At 30.0% G+C, this 16,513-nt stretch overlaps 1 protein-coding gene across 1 annotated transcript; it reads left to right on the forward strand.

Moving 5' to 3' along the window:
- Nucleotides 1-1,045: 1,045 nt before the first annotated feature.
- LOC131650371 (aspartic proteinase CDR1-like) lies at nucleotides 1,046-6,688 on the forward strand. Its single transcript, XM_058920085.1, has 3 exons — nucleotides 1,046-1,067; nucleotides 1,436-1,701; nucleotides 5,399-6,688. Exons 1-3 carry the CDS (start codon nucleotides 1,046-1,048, stop codon nucleotides 6,656-6,658), a joined length of 1,548 nt encoding a protein of 515 aa, XP_058776068.1. The 3' UTR covers nucleotides 6,659-6,688.
- The last annotated feature ends 9,825 nt before the right edge of the window (nucleotides 6,689-16,513 follow it).

The raw sequence follows: 16,513 nt of genomic DNA on the forward strand, positions 1-16,513 counted from the left end.
TCTACTGAGGCTGAATATCGTGCAGTTGCTACCGCCACCACTGAGATCATGTGGCTCCAAAACTTACTGCATGAACTAAGAATACCCATACATGACCCTCCACGACTATTGTGTGACAATGTGGGTGCCACATACCTTTGTTCCAATCCTGTACTTCACTCAAGAATGAAACATATATCATTAGATTATCATTTTGTCAGAGAACAGGTTCAAACTAACAAGCTCATCGTAACACATGTGTCTACCAAGGATCAGCTGGCAGATTTACTCACTAAACCACTTCCCACAACAAAGTTCACTGAACTCATGTCCAATATAAAGGTCGTTGATGGAACCTTCATCTTGAGGGGGCGTAATGGACCAATGAAAGAAACAATTTGAATTGGTCATCAAATAATTAAATGAGAGTTATTGGTTATTATTAGCATTGATTCTGTCAAGTAGTTAACAAACAGTAGCTATAGTTTAGGCATCATTCTAGCTATTTCCATTCAATTATCATCATGTATTATAGTTATATATATACTGATGTAAATCTCTGTAAAAGCATTTCATACGAGTGAATAATATACTCTTATACTATTATCCCTCATGGTCAATTTCTGAAATCTAGTTTGAAAGGAGAAGACATAGCTATCAAAATTCCGGAGGAAGAGTACAAGATTAGTCTTGAATCATGTAAAAACCATCTTCATGGAAGGTTGATTTTGTCTAAAGGAGATCCTCTCCTCCCCTAAAACTTCAAGATTTGCGCGGTAAATTAGACACTTTTTGGAAGCCCTTAAGTAAATGGAGAATTGTTTCTTTATGAAGAGGTTTCTATGAATTTATTTTTTCTTCAGCTGAGGATGTACATCGTGTTCGTACAATGCTTTCTTGGAATTTTAAGCCAGGTTTTCTAAAACTTTTTGCTTGGACTCCTGTCTTTAATCCTCATAACCACAAACAAACAACAGTTCAATGTTGGATTCGTTTTCTTGATTTTCCACAAAAATATTAGAGTCCCAATATTATCTTTGCTATTGCTAGTTGTCTTAGAACGCCAATGTGTTTGGATGTTGCAACAAGTAAGTGCCCTCTAGAGAGATCTTTTGGACATTTTGCTAGAGTTTTAGTTGATATTAATTTATCTTCTAAAATCAGACATAAATTGTTAACGTTGAATATGAAAATTTGCCTCTTTTCTGTTCGCATTGTCATAATATTGGTCATAGTTTTTCGTCTTGTTAAAGTGGATCAAGAGAAAAGGGTATCTAAGGAGAAGCATAAACGCACGGCACGAGGAATAAGTCTCAGAATGAAGATTTAAGAAAGGAATCAGTTGAATGTGAAAATGCTACATGTGTTGATAATAATCCTCTTTTAGTATTTGTTGATTGTTTGAAAACCACTGTCGATGGGAATGTTGTGAGTATTGACGTGTTGCATCAATAAGACTTGGGTTCCCAAGGTAATGAAAATTTGCGTGGTTTAGTTGATATAGATATCATTGATCAAGGTAAAATTGACAAGAATCAAGATGGAGATTCAAATTCAGATGCTCAACAAGCTATGAATTTTCTTAGTGAATCTTGGGCTAACATGGATAAGAGAGATGAGATTCTTGATTTGGATGAAAACACTAGTCAACCATTTCAATTGGTGGTTCCAAGAAATAGGAAGCACAATAAGAAACTGCCTGAGGCATGCAAAGGTTTAAAGGTAGGTGCCTCCAACCGTACGCCTCACTAGTTTCTTTGATATGAATTATCTCATGTGTTTTTGTTGTCTATCTTTTATTTTTTTCTTGCTTTGTTCTTCTTGAGGGTTTTGATTTTGCCCCCCCTCCTCTTTGTACTATTTTCTTTTGTTTAATATATTTTGACCTTTATTTAAAGAATATCATCTCAATTAACAAAAACATTAAATTACTCAATTAATTTTAAACAATTATAGTAAATAGTCATTTTAGTTTAACTTTATTATTTAATATTAAATTATAAAATTTAATATGTTTTTGATCTTTTAATTTTTTACTTCTCTTTAAATTTTTTTAAATATTGAAACTATAAATATTTTATTACCAATTTTAGTATATATTTTTCTTATAAAAGGTTCACATTAAATATTTTAAATAAGAGAAATGCTATCGAGTGTTCTCGTACACTGGTTAAGAGATTAAAAAGGTAAGTTGAATATTGTTTAATAGATTAAAAAGATAAGTTTTATACTTAAAATATATGTATTTAATGCATTGAAAACATAAATAATTAATTTTTTTAAAGAGTATTGTGTGTATTCGATGTAATGAATATAAAATATTTTCTTTATTTAGAATGTTTAACCAACGCCCTAGGCACTAGTTAGCATGACCCTTTAAATAACTTTTTTATGACGGGATAAAATAGTTAGATTATACTATTAAAATTGAATTATTAATTAAATTAAATTTAATAGTTCTGTCAAAAAGATTTAATAGTTAATTTATTTTTTAAGCATATAATTCCTTTTTAAAATATAAAGGGGATAACCAATCGTTAGTTGGTCTAGTGGTGGTGATTGGCGCTGGACTTGGTAGGGAGAACCACGGTTCGATCCCCCGCAACTGCGATCGGGAGTGGGATGGAACCACTTGATGCCAGAACTCGCCCCCACAAAAAATTGGGTAGTGTATATTCCACCCATCACATTGCATCATTTAATTTTATTTTATTTAATTATTTATTAAATAATATACTTTTGTTGTTTCCAATGCATTTTACATTAAAGGTAACTCTACCAAACTTTTTGTGTTGGGTAGATAAGAATTCACCAAATATAAAATATATTAACTACGCTGAAAAATACTAAGACATGTTAAAATATAATTAATGATCGTGTTATTATTTTGGTATGAAATGAAACAAAATTTTAAATATATGGTAAAATGGTAGTATTATTTTGTATATTTTTTTACCATACAATTATTATAAGTTTATGTTTAATTAATACAAATTTTTCAGAGAACCTTATTACTTATTACATTATAATATGTACAATATATAAAAAATTTACAATTATAAATATCGTAATATATTAAAATATTATCGATTATATTAAATTTTAAATTTTTGATAAAATATTATTCTATATTTTATTCCATATCCTTCGATATTTGAAGCTATTTCTATTATTACAAATATGATAATATATTAAAAAATATTTATTTATATTGAATTTTAAATTATTGAGAAGATGTTAATATTATTTTATATTGTATATACTATATGTTCATATGATGATTACAATTTTGTGTAATTAGATTAACTATTGATACAAGGGAAAAGATGAACTATTGATACAAATATAGAAAAAATTGTGTATTAAATTAAAGATAATAAAATTTTAATAAATTTTGGATTTTCTAATTGTTAAAATTATTTAAAACAGAAAAAATGAAACTTACAAATCAAATATAGAAAAATGAATAAATTATCGGTCACTTTTAAATTACGTGAAAATTTTTTGGAAAAATTATATAAAGTTGCAATGATAAAAATTATATAAAAAGATAAAAATTATATAAAGTTTAGGAAAAATATAAATGTTTAGTATGAAATAATAAAATTAATATATTTATTTGTTTAAAATAGATTTGACTAGATCTTCAAAAATTAAATTTTAAATTAAAATTTATATATAAAAACAAGTTTATTATTGATTCAAATATTTTTTTATAAATAATTTTATACATAAAATACTATTTACATACGTAAAAAAATATTATAGTTATAAACGCGAACAACTTTATTATTGATTAAAATATTGAATAATATAAATTTATTGATTTTTTTTTCACATATGTTAAAAGATTAAGGGAAAAAAATATTATAGTTATAAACTGGAACAACTTTACTACTAATTTATTTTTATTTTAAAAAAACCACTTTTCCACACTGATTTAATTTTACTTCGAAAAAACTACTTTTCCAAACCTGCAGTGAGTCAACAAAATTTTATTGTTAGTCAACTTATAGTTTTATTAAAAAAAATTCTAATATTAAGGAAATTTTATGAAAAAGGGAATTCTAATATTAAGGAAATTCTATTTTTTATATATATATATATATATATATATATATATATATATATATATATATATATATATATCCGAAGAGTTACACTATGAGTTACACTTGCTTATAATTTCGTTTTAAATAATATTTTTTAAAAATCAATCGTTGGATTGAAACATACTATCATATAGATCATACCTATAAAATTAGAGATTAATCTATAATAATTTACTATGCCATTGAATTACATCAAAATTTACATTATATAAAAGATCATTTTAACTTTAATATTTGGATATCTTGATGGTATAGTAAATCATTATAGATTAATCTCAAATTTTATAGATATGATCTATATGATATTATGTTTCAATACAACGGTTGATTTTTAAATTTTTTTATTCAAAACAAAGTTATGAGCGAGTGTAACTCGTGGTGTAACTCTTCGAATGTAATTTGAGCCATCATCTCTCTATATATAATAGGTATGATCTATATGATATTATGTTTCAATCCAACGGTCAATTTTTTTTAAAAAATTATTCAAAAGAAGTTATGAGCGAATGTAACCCCTGGTGTAACTCTTCGAGTGTGTTTAGATCCATCCTATATATATATATATATATATATATATATATATATATATTTATATATATATATATATATATATATATATATATATATATATATATATATATATATATATATATATATATATATATATATATATATATATATATATATATATATATATATATATATATCATGAGAATTAGGGGTGGCAAAATGGCCCGGCCCGTTGGGCATGTCCATTTTGCCCGCACTTTTGTGCATGGCAGATAAAAGTTTTAGGCCTTTACCCTCTAGTTTGACCGTCTCGCCCCGTTTTTATGCAGACTTTTGCGGACACGAACATTAACATAAATTTTATATTTTTAAGCTTAAAAAATATAGTGTCTGTGCGCTTAACCCGCCGTCACTTTTTTGTAGGGCGGATCAAGGTTTTAGGTCCGCGCCCTCAACTATGACCGCTCCGCCCGCCCCTCCCCGTTATTATATAAGTGGAAATGGTTATAATTCAAAACTTGATTTTAAAATTATCTAATAAAATATAATTTGGTCAAAAGATATTATTAATTCAGAATGAAATCATCTAAGCCATGATTGTTTTTCCCAATTATGTCAATATATAGTATTTTGAAATCTACACATTTGGTTTGGCTATGATTGCTCACTTTACTATTTGACCAAAAAAAATATTAACCTTATTAGTTATTGTGTTAAAATATCATTTCTCTATATAAAAACCGCATTCGTGTGTCAAAATATCTTCCTATCTAAAACTTCTTTTATCTTATATCACATACCGAGGACAAGAAAATATGGTTTCTTCTCCATCAATTTATTCTCTCCTAGCCATCATTTCTTTACTATTTCATCTTTTCTTTATTTCATCCATTACAGCCCAAAATAATGGATTCACTGTAAAACTATTTCGAAAACCCTCTTCCTATTCACGTTCACATCTCAATGATGTACATGCACCTGTACATGCCTATATTGGCCATTATCTCATGGAGTTGAACATTGGAACTCCACCAGTGAAAATATCAGGCATTGCAGATACAGGAAGTGACCTCACATGGACCTCATGTGAGCCTTGCGTAGGGTGCTACAAACAAATCGAACCTCTGTTTAATCCTCTAAAATCTTCCACTTACAGTAATGTCTCATGCAATACTCCTTTATGTGACAAACTTGACACAAAGGAATGTTCCCCCGAGAAGCGTTGCGATTACACCTATGCCTACGCAAGTAGTTCCGTAACAAAAGGAGTTCTCGCACAAGAAACAATTACCTTAACATCAAACACAAACGAACCTCTTTCTCTTAAAGGTATTCTTTTTGGTTGCGGACATAACAACACCGGAGGTTTCAATGATCATGAAATGGGTATAATCGGTCTCGGAAGAGGACCGGTATCATTCGTTTCTCAACTAGGTCCTTTACTCGGAGGCTTAAAGTTCTCTCAGTGTTTGGTTCCATTTCTCACGGATATTAACATTTCAAGCAAACTGAGTTTTGGAAAAGGTAGTGAAGTTTTAGGGCAAGGGGTGGTTACTACACCAATGGTTCCTTCTCCCACACAAGACAAGACACCGTATTTAGTTACATTACAAGGCATTACTGTGGAAGATAGTTATTTGCCATTTAAGACTTCAGGGACTGTTGCAAAGGGTAACATGATGATTGATTCAGGCACACCACCAACTATACTACCTAATGATTTGTATGAAAGATTGGTTAATGAAGTTAAAAAGAGGGTTTCAATGGAACCTATTACTGATGATCCAAGTTTGGGAAATCAGCTTTGTTATCGTACAGACAGTAGACCTAATGGGCCAAACCTAACCTTTCATTTTGAAGGTGCGGATATTGTTTTAACTCCGATTCAAATTTTCATTCCACAAATAGAAAAAGTTGGTGTTATTTGCTTGGGAATGACCAATAATAGTGCTGAGGGAGGGATTTATGGTAATTTTGCACAATCAAATTATTTGATTGGGTTTGATCTAGAAAAAGAAGTGGTGTCTTTTAAGCCAACTGATTGTACTAAAGATTAGAGGTCATACAAAGTGAAAGTCATGTATTTGTATGAGAGGATTTTACAAGTGTTTGATGTTGTTTTAATAATGAATTATGTTTGAAAATTAAAGAGAAAATAAAACAACTTTATTACACTTGAATTTGTTAAGATATGCATTCAATTTGTGGTAAGACCTTCAAAAATAAATAATATGAAGAAAAAAATGTCATTTAAAAAAAAAAAAATCGAAGGAAAGCTGAAATGAATATTTGAGCCCTTATTTTAATAGAATATCAGACAGAGATAGATTGAGAAAGATAAAAATTTATTCATAATGGCTACCCATGGAATGGATACTAGTTCTCACTATCCACATCATTTAGTAAATATGATAATCGTACTCGTCTCATATCCGTGTGAGTATTCCTTAATTTTGAGATAGCCATGACTATTATTATTTAAATATTTTTTTAAAAAATAATATACTTAATTAATTTTTTATCTCTATTAAAGAAAAAAATATTTTCAAATTTAATCCATAATAATAATAATAACAAAAATAATCACATTCATTTTATTTCTTCTTTTATCAAATAAATGAATTCAACGAAATATAATAATTATATATTCAACTAAATATTAACGGAAACGGATACCCGCCAGTATGGATACCATCAAATCGTATTTGTGCCCTTAACATAACGGGTAATTAAATATCTATTTATTTTTATTATTTTTTAAACTTTAATTACTAAAATTTATTTTGTATTTAAAATTGGGATAGCTATTTTTTTTTTTTAAAGTTGATTGTAAATTGGTGTCATTTTAACTTTCAACAAGAAAAACAAGAAATATTAATTCTTCTGATCGATTTGTACAAATTGTTAAGATTGGTTCATGTCAATTTCAATTAGTTTGATTACATGACAATTCATTCAACAACTCAAAATAGAATAAATTTTTTATTTTAATGAGTTGGATTAGGATAATTTACTATTTACTATTTTTTAAATTTTTTTACTAAATAAATTTAAAAAAATTAATAGATAATTTATTAATTACTTTTTTTTTAAATTTTCTATTAAATAAATTAATATTTTTTAATTTAATATTTTAGAAATTAATTAATTAAAATTTTTAAAGTAAATATCTGGGCCAAAGCCCGTTAAGTTCCAGCATGAGCCCAATTATTCAAGACGAGGATGTATCATTCCACAAAGAGCTATATAAACATTATATTTGGTCAAAAATCAACGTGGAACTTATTTAGAAGCAGATGAGGCTGTATAAAAGGCTGTTAAGTGCTCTTCATGTCAATTCCAGATTGAGTACGCAACAGAAGAATTTGACCTCTACAACTGGATGTTTCCCTCACACTGCAGATCTTAGCATACATGTTCGAGGACAACACATACACATAATTATTATTCTATTTTTTCCCACATTCCATGATAATCATATTTTAAAACTTAACCTGCTATTTTATCACTTTCATTTTGCATTATAACACTTAACACTAAAAATGATGATCATTTTGCATTATATCACTTTCATTTTACATTGTACATTTGTTATTAAATTTGAGACTTGCTACCAGATGCTTTTAAGAGACTTCGATGTGTCTGCTTTAAGATACCTACTAGATAAATCTGTAGGGAATTATATTAAATCTATAGAGAATTTCGAATCAATCTTGATGAATAATAATCAATTATATTGATCGAATTTCTCTTGTTCTTCACTCTTCACTCGATCGAATTTCTCTTGTTCTTCACTCTTCACTCGAGTGATTCAACCAATCTTTGTTGTAAGATGATTTTGCGCAGCAATTATCAATGGGGAAGAAAAATATATATTTGGGAAGAAGAGGATTAGGGTTTGAACAAAAGGAAGAAGAATTTTCTGCAGAGTTTATCTTTGCTCACAAATTGTGAATTTTATTTGCAACTGCAAGTGTTCAATTGATTACAATAATATGGGGTTACTCCCTATTTATAGTTGAGCTTGTTTGCTCCATAAGCAAAACCCAAAATACAAAAGCCCAAAATACCTAATTTTGTTAACACTGTAAAATTAGGCCTAAGTCGAAATCCATGTCGAGGCTAACTCCTTCGACAATTCCACACACACACAAATTCGACACAGACACAATAGGCTATTTTGACACTACCTTGTTTCTATCGAGCAACCTGCTTCGACACAAGGAATTACAATCTCAACACACCACTTAATTCATTGTGTCTAGGCTATCTACATTTATCATAGATCTTAATTTCTTGAACACTTCGACCTGCACTCCTTTCGTCATGAGGTCTACAATCTGATTCTCAGTTCTGCAGTGTTCCAAGTTTAACTTCTCATTTGCTACCCGCTCTCGAAGATAATGGAACCTTATTCTGATGTGCTTGCTTCACACATGGGCTATCAGATTCTTCTCTAAATTGATAGCTGATATGATGTCAATCTTCATGGTAATTGCTCCATGAACTTTTGTTGTAATATCTTCGACCAAGTTCACCATCCATGTTGCTTGGCATGCACGAAGAGAAGCATCTATATACTTTACTTCACAGAAAGGTAGTGCCATTAGTGGTTCTTTTTATCCTCAACATCATTACACCAACTTGAGTCAGTGTAATCCACTAACTTACATTCTTTTACTTCATCAACTGCAGGAAACAAAATTCCATAATCGAGAGTTCCTTTTAGATACCTTAGTATCCTCTTCGTAGCTGCTAGATGTGATACCTTTGGCTTGTGCATGAATCTACTCACCATACCTACACTGTATGCTAAGCCAGACCTTGTGTGACAAAGATATCTTAATGAACCAATAAGTCTTCTATACTATGTTGGATCGACATCATCTTCATTTGAGTCTTTTAAAAATTGCAGTCTTGGTTCTGCATGTGTCGAAGTTTAGTTACATTCTTCCATCTCAAATATCTTGAGTATTTCACTTGCATATCTTCTTTGATGCATCATCAATCCTCTACTTCTCTTGTAAAATTTAATGCCAATGAAGTGTGAAATGTCTCCCAGATCAGACATTTCGAATTCCTTGCTAAGATCACCTTTGAAGTCTTCGATCTCTTTCTTGCAATAACATGTTATCAAAAAGTCATCGACATAGAGATATAGTATAAGCAATTCACTCTTGCTTCTTATTACATATACTCCATGCTCAGTTATGCACTTCACAAATTCCTTCTCCCTTAGGAAACTGCCAATATTCTTATTCCAAGCTCTTGGAGCTTGTTTAAGTCCATACATGGCTTTATGCAGCATGTACACCTTTCTTTCTTCACCTTGTTTCACAAATTCAACTGGTTATGCAACATAAACTTCTTTGTCTAAAGGGCCATTTAGGAATGCAAATTTCACATCCACTTGAGATATGTGCCAATTGTTCATGTTCTCTAGACCAACAACCAACCTGATTGTTTCGATCCTAGCAACAAGTGCAAATAATTCATCAAATTTGATTCCTTCTTTTTGAAGAAATCCTTTCTCCACTAGTCTTGCCTTGTGTCGAGTTACTTCTTCTTTGGAATTCAACTTCACCTTGTATACCCACTTCAAATCGATTACCTTCTTGCCTTGAGGAAATTCGACAAGTGACCAATGTTGTTGACTTCAATGGAATTCAGTTATTTATTCATAGCTTTCATCCACGTCGAATATTTTAATGTCTCAACTGCATTGACTGGTTTGACATCTGCATAGAAAACATATTGTACCAGCTCACCTGCATTGTCGAACACATCATTTGATATAATCACACATTCCTGCAACCTTGCAGGCATGCGTCTTGTTCTTTGAGGTCTGCTTAGGCCTGCTTGACTTCCGAATTCTTCTTGTCGAACTTCTCTTTCGACTTCACTTGCTAGTTCTTCACATAAGATTCTGACTGAATCCTTCTTTACATTTTCAGTCCCATCCCATTCCTCAAGCTCGTTTATGATCACATCCTTGTTGATCACAACTTGCTTGTTCACTGGGTCGAATAACTTGTATCCTCTAGTAGAATGATATCTTATTAGGACCATCTGACTCGACTTGTCATCAAGTTTTCTTCTCAACTTATATGGCACATGTCTATGTGTTATCAATCCAAATACTTTCAGATGACTCAAGATAGGTTTGACCACCTCATCCCTAATCCCTTCTTTCTTACATAACATGTTGAAGTCTTTCGACACATATTCTCCACCACCACCAGTCCTCAGAATCTCGAGCTTTCGAACTCTTTGTCTTTCGACCATAGACTTAAACTTGGAAAATACCTCGTTCTCTTCACTTTTCTTCCTGATCAGTTAATTCCATAATTTTTGATTAAAATCATCTATGAATGTGACAAAGTATCTATTTCCTCTAATCGAATCCATATGGATAGGACCACATGCATCAGAGTATATGATTTCAAGAATTGCCTTCGACTTGCTTCCTGTATCCTTGTTGAAGTTGTTTTTGTGCTGCTTTGCCTGCACACATTCTTCACACACTTTGTTTGGAATGTCGATTTTTGATAACCCTGAAACCATATTTCTTCTTTTCAAATTTCTGATATCTTTAAAGTTGAGATGGCCAAGTTGACAATGCTATATCCATTCTTCCATGCTAGCCGCAGTCGCAAGACACTTGTGTTCCATCACATTAAGTTCAATCTTGAATGTGCTGAAATATGTTTGGAAAACTAAGCTCCAACAATGACAAACCTTGTTCGAAATAATTACTAATAAATTACTAGTAAATCCCTATTGTTGTTATGTTGCTTTGATAATTCTGTTGGTTTTATTGCTGCAAATTGGCGATTTTTATGTATTGAGTTATTGCTTTTAGTTCTAACAGAGGAAATTATGTGGGTAGAAGGATTAGCTTAATGCATCATGAGGAAATTATGTTTACAGAGCATCATTACATGAAGTAATATATGTCTTTATTGTTTAAATACATAGCTAGTTATTTTTGAATTCCTTTTAATAAGCTTGATCTCTTGCTGAGAGGTGTGTCTGGAGACATATTTGGATGGCAATTTTTTTATAACTTATAAAGGTTGATATAAAGTTAATAAAAATTTATATAAAAATAGAAGGAAAATGGACAACAAGTTGTGTCGCTGCTCTATTTTGGATCGCAAAATTAATCCTCTTAAAAACTACATTCATAGATCTATGAGATACAACATTGCTATTCATAAGTCTTTCTCATATTTGATCTTGTAACATCCAAGATTGGGCCCTAAAAGCCAGAAAAGCGTATGAAACAACCTTTACTGCCGAGTACAGAAAAGCATAATGGGCTTTGAGCCCAAAATATTTATTTTAAAAATTTTAATTTATTAATTTATAAAAAAAACTTAATAATTTATTCAGTAAAAAGATATTAAAAAATTAAAAAATTAGCTTAGTTATTAATGTCATGTCAATAGAAATATATTTATTATCCTATTCATCAATATCACGTCTATAAAATTAGAGAGAGACCAACTAAATTTCAAGATATATAAAGTTGAGGGACCAAAAAATTAATTTTTAAAATGTGGAGAATAAAAATTAAAAACCATCTACGAGAATCAAAAGTGAATTTAAACCATTTTAAAAACATTTAGTTTTAGGGAATTGTTTAAGGAACCCAAATGATTGCTACCACACCTTGTAAAAAAAAATTTAAAATATTTTTATATTTCTGAGATGTATCTCCGAACGCACTCCAAAGACACGCAACTCATTGTTTTTTAGTCACGCTCTAATTTTATGAAATTTATTTCAGAAATACATTTTTAAAATATCTCCCTAAATACATTTCCTGAACTTACTGAATCAGAAAAAAATATAGCAACTTATATTATAGTCATCTTTGCAAATGATTTTCTTTTATAAAATTCAAAACTAAAGATAGCTTGTATTTTGAGATAAAACATATTTCACGTTGAATAAATAAAAATTTAGTATCTTGTCATCATTATTGTATACAATTTAAATTTAATTTATTAAAAGTAGAGAAAAAAAATCATAAAACGTAATTTAGCCATCAATTAATTGTTGCTATTAAAAGTATTTGTGAACCGTAGTCAATTCAATGGTGTATTACAACTAAAAAAAAAGTTTCATCATAAACTATAGTATAAGTTTTTGTATTTTTTTTCTGATTCAATAAGTTATATGTTCTAGAAATGTACTTTTAAAGTGTCTTTGAAAATACATTTTCGTAATAAATTTAATAATAAATTGAATCGTGATTTAAAACGAATGAATTATGTGTGTATAAGATATATAAAATGCCTCTGAAAATATAATTTCAAAATCAAATGAGCATTTTTAGATTTTCATCAATACTTTTCCACCGCTTAAAATAGAATAAACAGTTTCTTAGTTTTCCTTAGTTTTATACATTTGTGCTAAATTGGAATAAGTTAATAAAGAGATATACTGAAAGAGAGTAAAATTATATTATTTAGGTTAGTTTATTAGTTGCACTTTTATTATATTTTAGTTGGACTTTTCAATTATCAATTAAGTGGGCTTTTAGTGTTTAGGTATTTTGTTAGATTATCCATTAGTGACATTATATAATGTAGTGTCTTTGACACATTTGAGATATCAAAGAAATTAAAAGTTGTTTTATCTTTATTTTCTTAGTTTATCTTCTTCTGTTTTTTTTAAAACATAACTTTTGATTTCTTTGATATCTGAACGAAATCACCAATGTTAGGGATGCTTGAATAAAAACCCTAACAAAACTATTAAAAGTTGGAAAATCTAAACTATGAAGAAGATAAACTAAGAAAATAAAGATAAAACATAATTTTTTATTTCTTTTGATATTTCAAATGTGTCACAGACACTACATTATATAATATCACTAATGGATAATCTAACAAAACACCTAAACACTAAAAATCCATTTAATTGATAATTGAAAAACCCAACTAAAATATAATAAAAATGCAGCTAATAAACTAACCTAAATAATATAATTTTACTCTATATATATACTAATCTATATTTACAGTTATATTTAATAATACATAAAACTTAATTTTATGACAAGTATCATATTTGTCATATTTTTTAATTAATTTACTTTTGACAACAAAAATTATTAAAAACTTAACTTTATGACAAGTATCATATTTGTCATATATATAAAAGATAGCATTTCCTTGCATCTTCCAATATTATTTGATGTCATTGAGTTTAAATCCGTAGATTTATATTTAATATATTTGTATAATTATCAATTGAATTGATTTAAAAAAAATTTAAAAATTATTTTGTCTATTGTTTTTCTGATTAATTATCCTCCGTTCATTTCTTAATTGTTCAGCTAGAGTGTGAATTTAGGTAAAGCTAGAAGAGGAGTTGTTCTAAGGGTTTGGCATTTTTAATGGGCGATGAATGAAATCCTTTTAAACAATTTGTAAAGGTGAAGATGATTTTATTTTATTTTTACAAATTTTTTTATTTTATTTATTTATCTATCGTGCATGAAATTTATAAATAATACTTTTTAGTAAATGAGATTTAGATTATCAATTTCACATGATTCATTTATTAATACTTAAGTTTCTAATACGTTTTTTTTATCACACCAAATTATGAATTTATTAATTGGAAAATTGACAAAAGAATATTCTATAAAATAGTTGATGTTTATATGTTCGCTAATAAAATAATATATTTGTTAAAATTGTCATCTGTTCTACATTAGTATTATTGAAACTGTTTTTTTTTTAATGTATAGTTTATTGTTTAAAACATCAATAAATCAAGTTTGTAACTGATTACTGTGTTTGGTTATTGGTTACAGAGTGTAGTATTCTTGACTGTTGAAACAAGTATAATTGATTACTGCGTTTTGGTAATCGATTATTATTGAATAGATTTTAATTGTAGAAACATTTATAATTGGTTACAAGTTGATGTTATCAATTATAGGCAGTTAGTTTCAATTTTTCAGTTTTGTTACGTGTGTCTCAATCAATTGTAATTTATATAAATACTCAAGGGATATCTCAATCAATGTTAATGAGCACTCTCTCTCTCTCTCTCTCTCTCTCTCTCTCTCTCTCTCTCTCTCTCTCTCTCTCTCTCTCTCTCTCTCTCTCCACACTTAATTACTCCATTATTCACAAACTTTGTGATTCCAAATTCTAACACTTGCATCAAGAGTCCGGTTCGATCCGCCAAACACCTAGTATGCAACATGAATTATGTCCCAATGAAAGAATCCCTGCAAAGAATTACGACAAATAGTGTAACAAAATTACTGTGTTGTTTGGCTACCAAGATGTTCTTGAAGTGATCAAGAGCGGTGTGAATCCTATTGTCGAAGGTGCAACAGATGCACAATGACCATCACATAAGGAAGAAAAGAAAAAAAATTCAAGGAACTATTTTTAATCCATCAATATGTTGATACATATATTTTCGAGAAAGTTGTTGATTGTGAATCATCGTAGAAAGTGTGAGAAATCTTGGAGAAGGCATATGCAGGGACTGACAAGGAAAATGTTGTGAGGTTACAAACTCACAAACATCAACTTGAGTGATTCAAATGGTGGACAAGGAGAGCATCAACAATTTCACGACGAGAATTACTCGGTTGGTGAACCAAGTAAAAGCATGTGGAAAAATGATCACGAAGCAGTATGTTGTCGCAAAAATCTTGTGTTCTTTAACGACAAGATTCGATAACATAATCGTAGCGATTGAGGAATCGAAGGATCTTGCCATGATGAGCAAAAAGGAGATACAAAGCTCTCTTGAGGCACATGAGCAAAGAATGGAGGGGAGAAATAGTGGTAAGGCAAAGGTGAAGATCATTTTGCAAGCTCGTTTCAATAAGAAAGATAAGAAATCAAAGGGAAAATGGCCCATGAAGAGTAGAGGAATTTTCAGAATTTTGGTGGAAGATAGACCTAAAGTTATAAAAGTTCGAATTGTCAAAAAGGTGAGAGAAGCTGCAACAAGAATGGTGGTCAAGGCAACTTTAGAGGTGAAAGGATAAGGATTGACAAGAGCGAGATGCAATGCTTTGGTTGTAGAAAGTTCGATCATTTTACAAGAGAGTGCATGTAAACAAGAAGGAACATTAAGTGGATGAAGCCAAGGTTTCAAGACAAGTGTTTGATGAGGATAACAAATTCTTAGTCATGATCACAGAAGGGGAATGCAGCAGCTGGATGCAAGATCAGTGCCACATCAGTTGGGAGAAAACTACAAATTTGAGTTGTAACCGGTTACCTATACACACTATAACCGGTTACAAGCAAAACAACTTGCCATGTTACTACGAAAGAGACAATTAAGTGCAGCGGGAAATAGTATTTTGACTCTAAATGTTCTACTCATGTGACGGGGAGGGAATTTGGCTTGTTATAATCAATCGTCCCATGAAGAATAAAGTGAAGTTCGAAAGAAGGGAATAGATATGTGATGTATCGATCGAGAGAAGGGATGATAGACATTCTTTGATAAATGATATGTTGTATATTCCTTAAATCAAGTGTAACCTTATAATTGCCCAATTAATTGAGAATGGTTACAAGACTCATATGGAGAACTAGGCGCTACGCGTTATGGATGTATACAGAGTTTTAGTCCTAAAAGCTCCTATGGCTTCTAAACAGGATTATGGAGCATATGTGTCTTTCTACAACGGATAGTTGAGAAGAGTGGATATGACAATATAGTCTTGGGCATCTCAATTTCCGAGATCTCATTGCTTTGCAAAAGAATAAAATGGAGACAGGGTCGCCATTGATTAACATACCAGCTGAAATTTGTGAAGATTGTGTGCAACCAAAGCAGAATAAAGGAAAATTCAACAAGGATGCAAATTGTAGAACCAAGCATCACCTTAAGGTGGTATTTTTGGATATATGCGT

Source organism: Vicia villosa, linkage group LG2, assembly GCF_029867415.1.
Source record: "Vicia villosa cultivar HV-30 ecotype Madison, WI linkage group LG2, Vvil1.0, whole genome shotgun sequence".
Lineage (NCBI taxonomy): Eukaryota > Viridiplantae > Streptophyta > Magnoliopsida > Fabales > Fabaceae > Vicia > Vicia villosa.